Source organism: Rattus norvegicus, chromosome 16, assembly GCF_036323735.1.
Source record: "Rattus norvegicus strain BN/NHsdMcwi chromosome 16, GRCr8, whole genome shotgun sequence".
NCBI classification, from domain to species: domain Eukaryota; kingdom Metazoa; phylum Chordata; class Mammalia; order Rodentia; family Muridae; genus Rattus; species Rattus norvegicus.
In genome coordinates this window covers 76057319-76075717 of record NC_086034.1, presented here as the reverse complement: position 1 = coordinate 76075717, position 18399 = coordinate 76057319, and the positions used below count along the sequence as shown (strand labels likewise).

At 50.1% G+C, this 18399-nt stretch overlaps 1 protein-coding gene across 4 annotated transcripts in view; it reads right to left on the bottom strand.

Moving 5' to 3' along the window:
* The window catches only part of Ikbkb (inhibitor of nuclear factor kappa B kinase subunit beta), a 53750-nt gene continuing 35351 nt past the window's right edge, over window positions 1-18399 (bottom strand). The window contains exons 10-22 of one of the 4 annotated variants that reach the window (NM_053355.3): window positions 15641-15770; window positions 14582-14776; window positions 13861-13975; window positions 11588-11711; window positions 10868-11019; window positions 10678-10739; window positions 9287-9396; window positions 8041-8090; window positions 7844-7943; window positions 7520-7667; window positions 4939-5066; window positions 1984-2074; window positions 1-1215 (exon numbers count right to left, since the gene is read on the bottom strand). In NM_053355.3, the coding sequence (NP_445807.2) occupies window positions 1147-1215; window positions 1984-2074; window positions 4939-5066; window positions 7520-7667; window positions 7844-7943; window positions 8041-8090; window positions 9287-9396; window positions 10678-10739; window positions 10868-11019; window positions 11588-11711; window positions 13861-13975; window positions 14582-14776; window positions 15641-15770 (1474 nt within the window). In that variant the 3' untranslated portion in view covers window positions 1-1146. Of the gene's footprint in view, window positions 2075-4938; window positions 5067-7519; window positions 7668-7843; window positions 7944-8040; window positions 8091-9286; window positions 9397-10677; window positions 10740-10867; window positions 11020-11587; window positions 11712-13860; window positions 13976-14581; window positions 14777-15640; window positions 15771-18399 lie in introns of those variants that run through there. The other 3 variants (XM_063275786.1, XM_063275787.1, XM_039094867.2) reach the window with 3 other exon arrangements.

Genomic DNA, 18399 nt, shown 5'->3' with positions numbered 1-18399 from the left:
TGAATTTACGCTGAGCTTAAGCCAGCATCTTTATTGTCGGAGTTTTCAAACAGGTTCCCAGTGCACAGCATCAATCTCTGGGAAAGAAAGCATGCAGCACCGCTGAGCTCACGTGACCAGTGACGCTTCATACTGTGTCTGCGGTGGCCGCTCTGACATTTCTCTGTTCCAACTTTATTCTCTAATCAAATAAACCTGTTTATGACAATCTGAGCCTGCTTCGCTTTCATACACACATATGCACGCAAACACACAAGTTTTGTGTGATGTAAAAATGACATGATCTAGATACGCTGTTCAATCTTACGAAATTTCCCATGATGTTGCCCTCTGAGCTCAGAAGTACTAGTGGTAGTATTACTGTGGAAATACACCCTTGAGCCTAGGATACATATCTGAGTAATGTTACAAAAAATAGAAACTATTTATAAAACGAACCAGTTTAATAACGCTGCTAGCTTATGTGAGAGGCAGCAACGTCCTCACACACCTGACAGGTGGCAGAGTCACACAGTGCTCAGCAGGGGAGGGGCTGGTGTAGGACCTTCATCTTCCATTTCTCTCCATGACAGTTGACTCCAGGTAATCTTTGGGACTCAGGATGTGTAGCTGCATTTCTGTTCTGCCTGGCTGTGTAAGTCGCTCTGTGGCTTAAAGGAGCCGGGACATCAGGGAGCTTGGTATCACCGTCATTACAACTTAGTCAAAGGCCGTTTGCCACAACGACCGGCACAGAAGGTAGAAACATTTACCAGGGGGAAGTGAAGAGGAAGAAAGACGTAGAATCATCAGGCTTCTGATTAAATGTCTAAGGAAGCTGGATCCAGATGACACCCCAGCTGAAAGGCGAGGAGGGCAGGGCTCCCTCCCCCGCAGCAGTCCAAAGGGGACAGGCTGGCTGCTGTCTGGAAACACTCAAGGTAGACGTCTGTCGTAAGCTCTTTGTGTAGCAGCACTGCAGTCTTGTTGCCGCACGGGCTTGTAACTGACATTGTTGTGCTTCTGTGGTGGAGGACGTCCAGTGTGTAGACTGGGCCAGCACAGGCTGCTGTGGGCAAGGATCGCAGCTGCCAGGAGAGCGGGATGTCCCCCTGGAGGTACCAGAGCATCCTCACATGCCGAGCCGCGGGCCAGTTCACGGGCACCTCAGTCACAGGCCTGCTCCAGGCCACACCTTTCTTCATCCTCCATCTGTAACCAGCTCCAGTCTAGGGTCTGAAAGTCGACAGGCACGTTAAACACTCAGTGGTGGGGCCGCTGTTCCTCCTCAGGAGACAAGCAGCACAATCTAGAAGTACTTAAGCCTTACCAGCACCGGTCCTGGGACTACAGGGCACCTTTGAGCCAAGTGACTTATAGATTCAAATGTGCAGCAGGTCTCATTGGGACGAGCTGAAGTGCCAACCAGAGGAGGCTTTCCTTGTCTCTGGCTACAGTGCAAGCAAGTGGTGAGGCAGAAGAACAGCACCAGGAGTCGAGGGGGAAGCAGCAGGAGTGAGGGAGGCTCACCGGAGAAGGACAAGTGAGCAGGTTAGCGAGCGAGGACGGACGGCAACTGACTGGGGTTTCCTCTGACTCCCCAAAGTTAGAAGCGAGAGTAGTTTAGTAGACGGTTGCATTAGCAGGAAGAGGCCATTTAGACACCGACAACTGTTTAGGCTCTCAAAGTGCCTGGATCATGGCTAGATTGTCTTCAGGTCAGTTTCTCTGACGCTGCTACTGCTTGTGGCTAAACTGAGTCCTTGAGACACAGGCTGTTTCAGGTTTCTCTTTTGTCCCCAAACCCAGCACAGTGCCCCACACAGATGTTCTGTAACGGTGCCCCCTTGTCAGGATTAAGATAATGAGTGCGCTTGGCGTTCCTGAGCATGAAATGACTACGAAAACCTGAAACCACCTGAGCCACGGCTGATGCCAAACCGTTTCCTCGTTTGCTGCAGAAAGGAAGGGAATGGACAAGCTGGGCTCCCCGCAGGCGGTTACCGTGAAGCTTCGGTCCTGCTGCTTCACCGTGTCCTGCAGCGCGCTTTCCAGCCGGGAGCAGAGGGCGTGTGCTTCGGCCACCAGTTCTTCACTGAAGACAATGATCAGATTACCAGAACAAGGTGATCAGGATCTTACCAGAGCTAACACCCTGCTTTAAAATAAGCTAAAGAACTCTCCAGACCTCTAAAAACAATGTAGAGATTACTCATGTCTTCCAGCATGGCATCTCTGACTAGGGGTTCCACGTATCTAACGAAATACTTAAACAAGAGATAGCAACGCTGAAATACGGAACAGTAAATAGATCTCCGCACAATAAAGGCCTTTAAAAAGGATTTATTTTTATGTGTATGTGTGTGTGTTTGTCTGCATGTCTGTGCACCGTTTACATGCAGTGCCCATGGACGACAAAAGAGGGCAATGGATCCCTGGAGCTGGGGTTAGAGCCCCTGTGAACTGCCACGAGGGTGCTGGGAGCTGAACTCAGGTGCTGTGCCACAGCGGCGAGTGCGCTCAGCTGCGGTGCTGTCTCAGCTCCCACATTTCTTTTTGATTTACATATAACCAAATTTCTATCCAAAGGGCCAATGTCTAAAAGTGTTCCATCACCTGTTTTCTAAAGATTTATTTATTTATTATATGTAAGTACACTGTAGCTGTCTCAGACACAACAGAAGGGGGCATCAGATCCCATTACAGATGGTTGTGAGCCACCATGTGGTTGCTGGGAATTGAACTCAGACCTCTGGAAGAGCAGCCAGTGCTCTTAACCGCTGAGTCATCTCTCTAGCCCATACCTGTTTTCTAAAGTTGGGTTTTGTTTTGTTTTGTTTTTGGCATTGCTGGGAACTGAATACAGGCAAGGCAAGTGCTCTACCCCTGAGATAAGCCCTGAATCACAGTTTTAAAATGGAAATAAAAAAAATTAGATCAAGAGATGTCTGAGCTTTCCCAGTGCGCAGTTCTGGGAATGTGCCTCATCTAAACGGACGATGGGTTTTCTAGCATGGACTGTCTATGCCACAGGGCATGCCAAACCAAATTGTGTCCTTTCCAACCAGAGTCTTGTGAAACACATAAGCTGTTTGCCCTGACCTGTGCTCACAGGCTAACCCTTTTGAACTCAGGGGCTATCACTAGAGGAAAAGTACCAGTGCCTCAGATTTCCCTTCTCCTTCAGATGTGACATTCTGTGTGGGGGAAATAACCACGAGCACTTCCACAGGGCTCCTGGCCAGCCTGAAGGCTCACTGTCAGCTCCAGAGAGCACAGAGAGGTTCGTGACCTGGTATCTGGCCTCCAGAAGCTTGCAAGACATGGGAGGGGTAACTAAGACTCCACAGAAACATATTATTTTAGTATCAAAGACCATCACTTCCTAGGATCAAAAATAGGATTAAAAAGACCGTCTTTATTGTTATGTAATTTGTTAGAAATCTTGCCTGTTCGAACTGTAACGAATCCATGGCGTATGGCTATATAGTCATCACTGTGTCTAATTATCTCCACAAACAGACCTTGTACCCATTAGCAGTCAGCTCATCTCTTCCCACCCTCACTGCAGGCCATCATCCACCTCCTTCATGTTCCTAAAGACTTACCATTAGGAACTGCTTTAAGCCTCTGTAGTGCAAGGGGCCCAGAATGCAGAAGAATGAGCGATGTCAGAGGAGCTGAACCAAGCAAACCCCAAGATGGGGCCATTAGTGAGTATGAAGGATGGGGAGCAGTGTGCCTTGCAGGTAAGAAACCACCAGGACAAAATGTGAGGAAGGAGGGTCTGCCTTGTCAAAAGGCAAGTCTCCGTATTTCCTTGTGTTGCAGAACCAGGGGAAGACCTGCTGGGTACCGCCTCACTGCAGAGGGTGCACAGTGGGACCCAGAATCTGTATTACTACTGTCGTTGCTGCTACTTCAGGTTGGACTGGCTTACGGCAAGCCGTTCGTAAGACACGACAGACTAACCCAAGGACCACACTGAGGTGTTCGCAAACACTTAAATGTTTAAATGTGATCTAGACTGGAGAACAAACCCACTGTTACTGGCCAAATGACTTGGTCAGAATGTCACTCTGGGTGAACAGAAGACTTGGCTAGAAGGTAGAGTCAGGAAGCAAGAGAGAAGCTGAGCTCTCGCCAGGAAAGAGCTATAGTGTCTATCAGGAAAGAGAAAGGACCAGTGAGAGGACTCAGTATGTAGAGGCACTTGCAGCCATGCCTGGTGACTAGAGTTCACGCCCTGGGACCCACATGGCAGAAGGGAATCAGCTTCCACAAGTTGTCCTCTGACCCTGGCAGCGCACCGTGGCACACGCTCCCTCACACAGCAGTTAAAGAAGATGAAAAGCAAAAGAGGTGAAGGAAGGGTGGAGGGAGGCGCTGGGTGGGAAGGGCAGCCCAGCCACTAATGAGGTCCTGGGTTTGCAGCCTTCCTAACGCTGTGGCCCTTTAATACGGGGAACCATACAATTACGTCCGTTGCTATTTCGTAACTGCAATGTGGCTACTGTTATGAATCTATATAAATATCTGATATGAAGGATATCTGATAGTGGCCTCCAAAGGGTCATGACCCACAGGTTGAGAACCACTGCTCTAGATGGAGGTCCCTGGGAGGGAGAAAGCCCGGGGCTCAGGTGTGACAAAGAGGGCACACCGTGAAGTGCGTTATAAAGAACAATTAGCATCGATGTACAGCAGGGACTAACAATTCAGTGTTCTCATTAGACAACAGATAATCCAACTCTCGACAGGAAACTCGTTGACCCGTGACAAGACACATGTATGGAAACATGGAAACATGCCTGTGTCCATAGATCCTGATAAACACAAAAAGGAGTTGCACAGACAAGGTCCTCGGGCAGAAGTGATTGGTGACAGGCAGGCACATCCATTCCCAGTCTCCCTGCGAGCCCTGGAACATGACGTTTGGCACTGTCCAGCATAGCTTACCTTTTCTTGTCTGAATCAGGTAAGCTGTCACAGGCACTGGAAGGCTGGGACATTAGATGACCAGGGTGACTAAGTCGAGACACATTCATGCTATCTGGGCTTCCACTCACCGGACCTCGGACTTTGCTCTGAATGACAACAACAGAAATTCAAGCGTTTTATGGAGTCAGGGGGCCACAGAGATGGAGCGGTGGTCACGAGTGCACACTGCTCCTGCAGAGAACCTGAGTTTGGGCTCCCAGCAAACCACAGTGGGTGGCTCACAAATGCTTAACTCCAGCTCCTGGGGGACCCAGTGCCTCTGGTACACCTGGACACATGCACGCATGTGCACACACTCACACCTGAATACACACACACACACACACACACACACACACACACACACACACACACACAAAGCAAACCTAAAGGAGAGGAAGGTGTTTTCACTTTTCCAAGTGGGAAGCCAAGGTACACAGAGATAATAACGACTGCACTACCTGTGGTGTAGCTCAGAAAGAACACTGAGGCGTCTGGATGACCAGGGTTGCTACAGCTAGCCTCCTCCAGCAAGAGGCCCACCCAGGCTGTGGCTGCTGGCCACCTCCTCATGCGTGCAGCCAGGGACCAGGCCCTGCAGCCAGTTCCTTAGCACCTCTAGCCACTTCTGCAGTTGAGCCTCTGGCCTCTCCTTGGTGGGGTTGCCTCATACACTCTTCGCTGTCCCTGATCCTCTCGTCACTGTTGCCAGAAGCTGCACGGTCCTAATCTCAGCCCTCAGGTTGGGGTCCCTTTCTGCCTCCCCCTCCCCGACCCTGGCTAACCACCAAGGTCCACCTTCAACAAGCCTTTTAAGCAAGCGCTTTTGTACTGTTCCTCACCCGTCTGCTGCACCACCTGTGGAGAAAGCTGGACGCCTGCTTCCTCTGTCTCTACACCAGGCATGCAAGCTTAATTCATATGGAAGGGCTAGCCTGCTCCACACAGGGTTCTCAACTCCTTCCACCCATCGCCTTTGTCTCTTGGTGCTACGGTTGACAATGTGGCATTCCGTCTCCAGCCACTCCCGAGTGTTTTCTCCTGAAGTGCCTTCACTGGGATTGGGAAGAGGGAACCCTTCAGTGTTTCCTCTTGTGCTATGAGAATAAGGGGTGCCGGTGCTAGCCCCATTCCGTCTTGCCCCCAGTGAAACCCTACAAGCACTGCTCCAATCCAGCTTTACCAGCAGACAGCATGCGCTCTCCTGGAATATTCTCATGGTCACATCACTCCGACTCCCACGCAGGAGCCTTTCTGGTTACTCCCTCACTTCCGAGAAAGCTGGGGTTCCTGCCCTGAATTCACAGGCCGCCACCCTGCACACCAGAGTTTACGCTTCTTCTTTTTTTTTTTTTTTTTTGGTTCTTTTTTTCAGAGCTGGGGACCGAACCCAGGGCCTTGCGCTTCCTAGGTAAGCGCTCTACCACTGAGCTAAATCCCCAGCCCCGAGTTTACGCTTCTTTAGCAGGCTAGGGTGCTCTCTTTCAAGTCCTCGTCTGCGCCCTCGGTGGGTTACGGTGGATGCCAGACCCAGCTCCCCACACAGCACAGCTCTCACACTGGACACTCGGTGAATGCAGGTGGCAGAACAAGCCAGCATGTGTTACCTCGGTTCCCCTTTCTTACAGGAGGGCATATCCCCCAGCTCCCATCCCCAGGCAAATCCATCAGTGAAGCTCTGGATTCTGACTTCCCTGAGTTCTCTAGAGTGAGCACAAGTGTGAGCTTGCTGCTGTGAGCCTCGCAAGACACTGCCTCCTCCCGCTTGGCCTGTGGAGACGCTCCAGGCTTAGAATCTTCACAAAGCAACATTTTGGTTTCCTGCTTCTGTAATAAACTATCTCCTTTTCTTGCTCTTTTTGGATTTATTTTGTTATCTGAGGTAGGCCTTACTATGTAGTCCAAGCTAGCCCTGAACTTTCTGCTCCAGAGCCCCAAGGGCTGGGCTCACAGGTATGTGCCACCATGCCAGTTCCTTATCAGCCCACTAACACCTTGAAAGGAGTCTCGACATTGCTTAGGCTGGTCTAAACTCATCATCCTCCTGTCTCAGCAAGTGCTGGGATAATAAGTGTGCAACCTTCTGCTTAGCTCTGTGTGTGTGTGTGTGTGTGTGTGTGTGTGTGTGTTTGTGTGTGTGCTGCTGCTAGGGTCTGACTGGACCCAAGGCCTTAGGCACGGGGCAAACATCTTTCTGCTGAAATGTATCTCTACCCCAGAATGTCTTATAAGAGACACTCGGATGAGACACTGATGTCAACAGAAGACAGACACGGACGGGATGAGGAGGCCTGAGCCACTGAAGCTGGAGAGGGTAGTGGGGGTGGGGTGGCTTTGCCCTGGATCCATCAGAGGAGACACCATTTTGCTGACAACTGGATTCCTAACTTCCGGTATCTGAAGCTCTGAAAGAGCAATGGCTGCTGTCTGCAGCTCTTTGAGGTAATTGCTGAAGCCTCCCTTCAGGGAGCTTCCCTGACCACTCCATGTCACAGGTCAGAGCTGAAAGAGCAGCCACGGCTGAGGGAGGGGACCTGAGAGGCCGGAATAAGTCACTCACACAGGCGATCTTCAGGAGGTTCCAGAGCTCCTTCTGCCGCTTCTCCTGGAGCCGGACCACAGTCTTCTCATCCTCGTTCATGAGCCTCACCACCTCTTCTACTTTGGGCAGCAGCTCCAGGGCCTTCTGCTTACAAACCACGGTCTTACTGTGAGGGACGAAAGATCCACAGGCCTGAGAGGTCTGGGCCGGCACAGCACTGCTCTAAATACGATCTGTTCCTCATTGTGCGGGCAGATCGCAGCCGAGGAGCAAGGGCATCCACCTGCCCCTTGGCTTTGTTGATTCTGCATCCGGTCCTGGATGGGGAGAGGGAGCACCCACCTGAGCTGAGAGTAAATCACCCGCACTTTCTTCTCGAAGCTCTGGATGGCTTGCAGCAGCAGCCGTACCATATCCTGGCTGTCACCTTCTGTCCTTTGGTCTGCAGAGGAGAATGGTATCGTTCCTCCTACTGGCCTCCAGGGGAGACCACTGCCTCACAGACAAGACAAATGGAGGCTGGGGTCCGAAGCACATACCTCTTGGCTTCTCCCTGAGTCTTCTGTAGAGTTCTCTTGCTTGTTCCTCTCTGGAAAGAGAAAAGGCCATGGTCACGGCACAGCAAGAACGTTTACAGCACCAGCCCGCTGACCTCGGCCAGCAGAATCACCACTTTTCAGATGACCGGTCACATGCTCTCAGTGGGAAAAGACTGCCAGTTTGGGAATAGTTATAAAACCCAAATGCCCCAAACAAGAACAAGCTTAAAGATTATTACACTCCTCCTCTGCTTAGCTATGAGAGGCATTCGAGGTGCCATTTCTGGACCTGACCAAGAAAATACTTGCCCTCAAAAACCTAAGTCCAAAGCTAGACGTGAATGCCTGCCTCTTCCTCTAACACAGGTGGGCTGGCAACAGCCTCAGAAGGAGGCTCTAACTGATCTTGGCTGTGCACACACAGCCCAAGCCCTCAGGAAGCTGAGGTAGTAGGATTTCTGTGAATCGGGGCAAGTCTTGACTGTGTACCAGGTCTCTCAATGCTAAATAGTGAGACCCTGTTTTGAAACAACACCTGCACACACGGACATCCACATCCACATGCGCACAAGGTGAAGATTCTCATTTGGAAACTGGAAGAGAGAGGGTTAATATGTAAGATACGATGGAGAACAGATAATTCTTTGTTTTCAGATTTCTCACCCTAGGAATTCTAGTAAAAGCATCAGGGGACACCGATCATTTCAGATGACAGGGCCCTTAAACTGATCCACCTGCCTGGGGCCCTCTGTCAGCTCACAGGGCTGACAGATTAGGGTCTCCAGGCAGGATGGACCTTGAACCCTCTTGGACACAATGCCGAACTCCTGGACCCCGCAAGCTCCTCCCTCAGTTCTACTTCCTGCTCTGGGAGCCACATCTAGATGGCGGGTGAGCAGGGCTGTCTGTTGTCACACAAAAGGGGTGTGTGCATGTGCATGTAAGTGAGTGTGTGTGTGTGTGTGTGCATGTGTGCATGTGTGTGCGTGTGTGTGCGAGTGTATGTGCATGTGTGTGCGTGTGTGTGCGCGCGTGTGTGTGCATGGGCATGTGTGTTTTTCAGAGCCTTTAAAAGTTATTGGCTGGCTCCTTCCACTCTGCAAGGTCACTTTTCACAGTGACAAGGCTCAGAGTGACCGCCATTTGTCACAGCATATCTTAGAGAATGCTCCAAGGTGATTCACTAGGAGATACACCCCACAGAAGCTCTGCGGGGACAGTGTCATCCCTCCCTGGTTATACTCACAGGTCATCCAAGGTGCCCCCCTGCTTCCGACCCATCGGGCTCCTCTGTAGGTCCACAATGTCGGTCTGCAGTGCCATCATCCGTTCTACCAGGACCTTCACGTCATTCTCCTGATGGGAAGGTCGTGTTCAGGCCAATTGAGAACAGATGGAAATCCTGAGAGGACTGTTGGGGTGGGCAGGCTGGGGAGACCCTCAGCTGACTGGCTAGAAGGAATGTGGGCTCGGGAATACGATGTTCCAAACTTGGATGTCGTGTCTACCACTTTCTAGATGCGAGACCCTCAGAAGTTACTTAACTGGGAGCCACAGTTCACTCTTTCAGAAACAAACTTAACTGCAGCGTTTAAACTAATAGCGTAAGCCCAGTATCTGGCAGAGAAGATGCCCAACGCATTATTACTTTGTCTTCTCTTACTGTGTGTACCAAAAGCAGGTGCTAAAGCCGACTGTCAAATTGGTGAGGAATTAGACAAAAGGAACTAAATATGGGACAGCCATCTTTGAATAAGATGTATTACTGTGCCTGTATGCATAAGTTCGTGTGTGTGTGTGTGTGTGTGTGTGTGTGTGTGTGTGTGTGTGTGTGTGTGTTGGCTGGAGAACACTTTCAGGAGTGGAGTATCTCATTCTGTGTTTCTGAGGCAAGTCTTTCTCGTTGGTTCTGACACACTGGGTACTCCAGAGTAGTTGGCCTAAGAGCGTCTAGGCAATCCTTTTGTCTCTGCCTCCCATCTTGCCGTGGGAGCACTGAGATTACAGGTGCATGCTATCACCCATTTTTTTAAGACCTGGGTTGGACACCAAACTCGAGTCATCAGGCTTACAGCACGAGCTCCTTCACCCGCTGAGCCTTTGGGCGGCCTTGTGCCCGTACACTCTTAACCAAGTGTTTAGCTATTAGGTCTCATTTCCAGTTAGATATGAAGGCCCAGGGGGAAAGGCCCTGTCCCGAGCACAGGAAGTGGAGTGGGAGAAGCTGTGGCAGGCAGGGTCTCGGATCTGTGCATGACGCTCCCAGCCACAGTTGCTTCACTTGTGAAGAGGTGTGGGAAATGGCACCTAAGCTGTACTATCCTGAGATTTCTGCAGAAACCCTTTCTTCCTTACAGATTTCATGTTTCGACACATTGAGGAGGAAACCTTTGTGAGGTGACAAGGGCACCTGACATTTGGCTTCTTTCCTACACCTGGGGCAACTCTGCCCAGCTCTCAGGTCTGGTCACAGCAGGCCTCTCTCATCTCGCTCACTATTCTCTGTGTCCGTCTAGCAAGTCTGGTTAGGGTCAGAGGATGTGTTGAGAAATGTTCAGTTTTGGCAAAGCAGCTCAAACCAGTACTGGATAAGGAAGTGGAGGAAGGTAGAGCAGAGCCCTCGGGTGTGTCTCCTACCCGCCCACACTGCTCCACGGCCTGCTCCATTTCCCGCCAGGCCAGCAGCAGTTTGTCCGATGCTGGAAGAAAAAATGGAAAGAAAAAAAACCCATGAAAACCAAAACCACCACAAACTAAAAGAGATGTTAATGACTGAACTGTGAGAGGGTAGAGACGTGGCCTCCAGCTCACGGCGGGACACACTCACTGATGCCAAACTCCGTCTGCTCCCTGTACTTCTCCAGGTCAATCTGGATGCTGGTTTTGAAGAAGTCCAACTTGGCCTTGAGCTGCTGCGCCGTGGAGGCCATGGCATTCTTCATCTTGGAGAGGCAGCTGTTATTCCGAAGGAGGTTCATCCTGCGGGGATGGTGAGAGACAAAACGGAACCTTGGAACACATTCGGCATCTAAGGGCACTTCCTGTACAGTAACAAAGCGTTTTGCCAAGGGAGCTTCGGCTAATTGCTCACAGCCACCACTGTTACCGAAACAGCCTCCTAGAAACATGAGGACGACTTCCTAGCCTGCGCCAACACATAAAGGTCTATCTGAAAGTTGGAATTGGGTAAAATACTACACCTAGGCTCAGCACGTCCGTCCTCATTGGAGGATCCATCAGCAAGTCCCAGTTAACCAGTGTTTTTAACCCAAGCCCCAAGTTAACCAGTGTGGTTAACCCAAGGCTCGCCATGTTTCCCCAGGCTCCAAATTCCACATGGCGGAGCTGCCAGACCCAGGCTCTGCACGGCCGCCCCATTCTCTCACCCCTGGCCTTAGCCGGTCCACCCACCCACTGCCTGGCGCCCAAACCAGAGTCTCTTCCGGTCCCTGGGAGTTGCTTCTGGATCCCCGCCTCAGCCACCGCTCTAGAGTCAGGGCCAACAAGCATTGTAAACGCATTAGGTAAAGCCAGCCTGGCACAGTACATGGCAGCTCGCTGTCCCTGCTGCAGCCGGTTACAGTCTTCCTTCAGCGTTTGGATGCTGTGCCAGACTTGGCCCCACACTTTCCTCATCTGGAAGAAGGAGAGGTTCCGCTTGGGCTCCTGAACTGGAGACAAACAGTTGTCAGAGAGGAACTCAGCCCCGGGGAACCACATCTTGCCCCACGGCATGGCGAGGAACTCAGCCACGGGGAACCACATCTTACCCCACAGCATGGCGAGTGTTCTTAGAAGTTATATAATTGCTATACCGTTACGTAACTTTACAGGTATCGCGGTTCGCTACTAGTTTAAACATTTCGGCGCTCCATTAGCGGTAGGCGTAGCCAACAAAAAAATGTCCCATTTGGTCTGACGGTGATATGGACCTGCGATCCCAGCACGTGGGTGGCTGAGGCAGCTCACAGTCAGTTCAAGGTCAGTGTGTGCTGCGGACCCCTTGGAGAAATAATCACAAGCATGTGCACCCATACACTGTCAATGGATGATCTTGTCACCACATTTAAGGTTGCATATGATGCGAATTTGGGGTTTTGTAAGACACAGAAATATAAGATTGTGTTTTTGTTCTAATCCTAGGTGCGGGATAAAGGACTGCTTCAGACTGGCCACAGCAGCTGACTGTGATTTGCCTCATGATCTGGCAGGGTTTTTTTCTTTTCTTTTTTTCTTTTCTTTTTAATATAGAAGAGTTTATTCAGGGCATGGGGAGGGTAGTTAAGAGGGTAGAGGGAGGAAAGAGAGAGGGGGAGAGAGAGAGAGAGAGAGAGAGAGAGAGAGAGAGAGAGAGAGAGAAGAGGTGGGCCATGAGCATGTGGAGAGAAAGGGAATGGGGAGAGAGGGGACAAAGGGGGAAGAGAGAGCAAGAGGGGGTGTGAATTTTTGCCAGCTGCAGATAGTTTTTTTCTGAGTGTGTGACATTTGGAATTATGGGGACTTTTCAGAGGATATATAAATGCTAGAGCCCCGATTGGGGAGGGGGGTCTGTTGACTGACTGGAAATGCTGGCTGATTGGGTGTTTGGTTGCTGGTTGGTTGAGGTTTGTGAAGCTGTCATGTGAGAAAAGACAAAAAAAAAGAAAAAAAATTAAATATCCCAACAAGGAAGATCCCTTGGATCCCTCGTCCCAAGGAAATCGACACCTCTAATCACTAGGAAGTAGTCTAACAATGTCATTGTCCCCTGGCCCCTCTATCCTTTCTTCTCTCTTACATATTGTCAGGTGTTTGAAGGGTGGAAAAGGGTCAAAGGAAAGAGAACCCACAAAGTAACCAAAGATCCAGTAAGGATTTTATGGATTTTTTGTGAAATATGAAAATACACCATCAGGTAAGACGGCTCCATGGGTGAGGCTCTTGCCACACAAGGCTGGTGACCACAGTTCAATCCTGGGGACCATGTGGATGAAAGTAGGAGACAGCTTATTCCGAAGTTGCCCTCTGACCTTTCCATGTGCACAGCTCTAGTGTGGCACCCATGACCCTCGATGATGAATAAGTTAATTAAGCGAGTACTTAACATGCAGCATCAGCCAGAAGTATTAAAGATATTTAAATAATCAAGGAGCCTTGGAGATCTTTGAGGCATTAGATCTTTGGCTGAGAATGGAGGTAGGTTAGTAAGATGCTCACCAAAGAAACAGGAGAGGGAGCACCGGGCGGCCATTCATGGAGCACCGGGAGGCCCTCCAATATGAGGAGGATGAAATGGGCGACTTGGGTGAGGAGGGACACACAGAACAGTGCATGTCCGTGTTGTCGTTTCTCTGAGGGGAATACCCAAGCACTGGATAGCAGCGGTTCTGCTGAAGGCAAGCCTCCTGGCAGGGGACTAGAGCCCAAGTGTTCACCTTTCGTTGTATATTATTTTAGGGTGTCTTTTGAGGCTTGGTGTTCTGGTTTTGTATCCTGTACATACGTCAGTATCATTTTTGTTTGAAACAGAGCCTCATGTAGCCCAGGCTGGTCTTGAACACCCTATGTGGCCGAGCTCCCGATCCTCTTGCCTTTACACTGCACCACGTATTAGTTGTTGAAACATAAATGCAACTCCAGAAATGAGCCCCAGAAGTAGGTGGTATCCCTCAGCCTCTGCCTAGCCCTCGAGTGAGAGGCAGTTAACCAATGCCCTTGCCTGGTCTATTCTCTGCACATGCCAAGTAAAGAAGGCTTTATACACTCAGGATAAAAACCCAGGTTTCCCCCAACTTTACCCTAAATACCACAACTGACGGCTTTAATAAACGGTGCACTCACGGACACAGCTGACGCTCTCAGGTTGGGGTCGGGGGGTGATCTGAGTCTCATAGGACATTTTACTGTTGTCAAAGAGAAAGACGAGATCCATGTCCAGTGTGAGGCCCTCATTTGTCTGCGAAGGGACAGGGAGACAATGAGATCTGGATTCCACCATTCCTTTCCAGCTACACCGTCTCAAAGCAGTTCTGCCTGCACTCGGAGGACGGCACCCCAGCCTGAGACGCACACGTGACTCAGCCTGCTTTCTCTCCTGTCCCTTTTATCTGAGTGAGCCTGCCCCTAACTTACATCAGGTTTGCTTCTCCTGTGACCTGAACACATCACACTTCCCTGTGCAAAGGCTGTGTGTCATGTGTGGATGTGGCCTCCATAACTACTCCACACTTCGGGGAAGACACCAGGTCACACTGATGGGGTTAGTACAGGTGCCTAGCATGGCTGTGTTGTCGCAAATAGCTTCGGACGACTAGAAGAGTGGAACATGATTCTGGCCATGGAAACACAAGAAAGTATTAGTGGTCTGAAGTGATAAATTTGGGTATGGAATGGTATGTGTCTTTTGGAGACCTGCCTGGGATTTCTGACCCATCAAGCAGTTTGTACTCGGTGTTGCTAACTGACCGGCACAGTAGAGTAGTAATGTGAATGCTGACAGTCTCCTAGGAGACCGAGTCAGAGGGAAACAGGGCAAGCAGGGTGCAGGAGTCAGGACTCTCACCTTGCTGTCTGAGATGCACTGAGTAGCAGGCTTGTCAGGGAGCAGCACCAGCCCTGCCTCCTGCAGCAGTTCCTGGTCTGTCTCCAGGATCCCTGTGTCTTCCCGGATTCTGGTTTTTAAGCTCTGCAGACTTTCATCCTCCATCACAGGGTATGTGTGAATGGTGCCTGTGACCATGTTCAAGATATGAACCAGCTGCAACACAACCCAGATGTTACTGGAAAGAAATTTTCTTAACACTTATTTCCATTGTGTGTTTTGTATGATGTAGTGGTTTGAATATGCTTGGCCCAGGGAGTGGCGCTATTTGGAAGTGTGACCTTGTTGGAATAGATGTGGCCTTTTTAGAGTACGTATGTCACCGTGGGCGTGGGCTTTAAGACCCTTATCCTAGCTGCCTTGAAGCCAATCTTCTCCTGTTTGCCTTTGAATGAAGATGTAGAACTCTCAGCTTCTCCAGTCCCACATCTGCCTGGATGCTGCCATGTTCCTGCCATGATAATGGACCGAACCACTGAACCTGTAAGCCAGCCCCAATTAAATGCTGTCCTTATAAGAGCTGCCTTGGTCATGGTGTCTGCTCACAGCAGTGAAACATTAAGACCCATGCATATTAGGAGAGGGGAGCACATCGACGCCACACTGCATGTGTGGACATCAGCGGACAGCCGGAAGGGGTCGGTTCTCTTTTCCATTATGTAGGTTGTAGATTGAACTCGGGTTGTCAGGCTTGGCCACAAGTATCTTTACTATCCCAGAAAACAAGATCCTTTACAAAAGGCTCATGTGTTTGTCAAGACCCTCCACCCCCCCACCCCACCCCCACATTTGCTAGTGAAGGACTAGTTTGAGTCCCGTTTTTCCTCAACAGCAAGCTGGCAAGCAATGTGAGTCAGCTCAGTCTTCCTGTCCTCTTTTTAACCCAAAGAGGCAGAGGAGCCTGAATTTCTTCACAAAGTCAAGTGGCCCATGGCCCGCTATGTCTCCCTTCCTTGGAAAAACTGCTGTGTTCTGGGGACCCCGGCTGCCACCTCAGGGCTGCCTTGGCTCTGCTCTCACCTTTAAGTTCAAGATGTCATCGAGGGCCCTGAAACAGCCATTGGGACCGTACTGGGGGTCCACGCCCCTTTGCCGAGGTTGCCACGTGAGCATCAGCTGAAGCCACTTCTCCAGACGCTCAGCCAGGACACTAAGGGAGCGAAGGGAAGAGAGGTCTGGGCTGGGCTGCCTTAGTGTGCAAACACCAAAGCACAGCCTTGGCTGACGGCCCAGCTCGAGGGAGCGGCTTGCTGTGCACACACAAGACCCTAAGCTCCATCCCAAAGACCACACGAGTGCTTATGTCAGACAAGCGGATTCTTGAGGAGTCAGCCAGTTCAGACCAGTGAGAGACTCTGCCTTGAAACAGAGAAGGTGGACAGTGCGGGAAGAGTGAGAGCCAAGGTCGTCTTCCAGAGCACGTGCACACTCAGAACACACGTGCGTGAGTGCATCCAAACACACATTTTAAAGAAGGCTTGAGTGTGTCTCAACACAACACACATGGTGGCAACCAGATAATTATCAAAAATGAAAATGAGAGAACTGAGAGAAAACATAGACACTTCCAAACGAGTTAACAGTTTAGGAACGGCCCCTCTCCTTTCCGACAGGGTCACCCCAGTAAACCTTAGAGTGACCCTGAGGCTTTGATAACGCGTTTGAGAGCTGGGTGGAGTGCTTGCCTGGCTCTGTGGTTCCCTCATCAGCACCATGTCTCTGTATGTACATGTGTAACTATGTACACCAAAGGATTTTTAAATTTCTTTATGATTTGTTATGAGTAGACGTCTACTTATGTACTTCATGTACTTACATTCCTGCGGTATATAAACATTCCTTACGGTTTGTTATCAGTAGATGTTGGTTTATACACTTTATGTATTTACATTCCCGTGGTATTAGAAACATTTCTTGGGACACAAAGGGACCCTACCTGCTGGCTGTCCTGGAACTCACTGTGCAGACCAGGCTGGCTGGTCTTGAACTCACAGACATCCACCTGCCTCTTCCTCCCCAGTGCTGGGATTAAAGGTGTGCACCAACATGCCAGGCTCCCAGTGAAAGTCTTAAATAGCTCTGACCTGGACTGACCACAGCTGCTGAGTTGAGGGCATCCAATGGGTGTATGTGCCCATGTTCAGACTCCTCCTACTTCCCCTACACTGGCCACGTAAGGCCAACCCTACATGACTCTGCTCTGTCTGATCTTTCCCCATCAACATTCCTCTACTTCATCTGCCCATGTCCTCTACATCTAACTTTCCCCTTCGTCCCCCATTACAGCACATCCAAAGTCGCTCCCATGGCTGTAGTCCATCCAACTCCTTCCCTGTCCTCCAACACTGCAGTAGTCATCCTGGGGCTTCCTTTGCTATGATCAATTCTGACTGGGTAGTGAGCTGCTCACACTCTAGCTCTAAGACTGGACCACAGTCACATTCAGACTTCAAAGGTTTGTCTGTTTAGGCCAGATGGGAACACAGAGGAAGAAGGCGAAATCCTGACCCTCCTTCCCATGGTGTAACAGAAAAACCCTATGCTCAGGTGAACTAGAGCCACATCATAGCTTCGGCTGCCAATGTCAAACCCACAGTGACCTGGGAAGAGGGGGCTCAGATGGATTGCCTCGGGAAGATGGGCAAGTTCGATGCCTCCTAAACATGAGGCAGGCAAGGCGCCGAGAGTTCGACATCTTGTTCCAAGGGAACTAGGAGACTGCTGACTTCTAGGCATCTAGGAGGAGCGTCTCCAAGCCCACCCCACAATGACACACACTGTCAACTGTCAGTGCTGTCAACTGCAACTGAGGCTGCACCTTCACCAGTGGCTTCCACGGCCTCTCACAGTGCCCAGCCTCAGCTGCTCTCCATGACCCCTTCATGCCTTCAAAACCAGTACCACCTGGGTGACTCTTACATATTACCAAGTCCAGCTGCAGCATGAGATGCAACCTTGGCTGTCTCTGGAACACAGCTTCTTTGTGCTCTTAGAAAACACTTCCCTGAAGTTTTCACCTAAGTGATGCTGGTCTCTTCTAAATCACCACTACTTTCTTGGTTCCAGGTAACCAGCATCAATTGTCCTAGTAGACCCCTGGGCCACAGGTGGTTTATCATAGCAATAGAAAAGGAACAGAAAGTAAACTAGAACAAGATCAATAAGGACAATGAGACAAACAAATAGTCTGTAAATTTAGTAAAGAGAGAGTCTAAGGGCTGCGAGTGTGGCTCACTAGAGTACTTGCTTGACCTAAACAAACCCAGAGATTCCAGCAGAAGGGGGTTGTGTATGACTTTAATTCTAGCACTTGGAAGGCAGAGGCAGGAGGATCTCCAAGGTCCAGGCCAGCCAGATCTACAGAGTGAGTTCCAGGACAGCTAGGGATACACAAAGAAACCCTGTCTCAAAAAAAAAATCAAATCCAAACCAAAAAACAAAACAATAAAAAACAAAGACAGGAATTTCATCTCCACCACAGCAAAAACCAACAACCCAATCAACCACCCAACCAAGAACTATCTACCCAACCAATCAACCACCCAACCAAGAACTATCTACCCAACCAACCACCCAACCAAAAAACTATCTACCCAACCAACCAACCACCCAACCAAGAACTATCTACCCAACTAACCAACCGCCCAACCAAAAAACTATCTACCCAACCAACCAACCACCCAACCAACCAACCACTCAACCAAACAACTGTCTACCCACCCACACACCCACCCACCCATCCACCTATTGAACCAAGCAACCAAGCAAAGAATTAAATA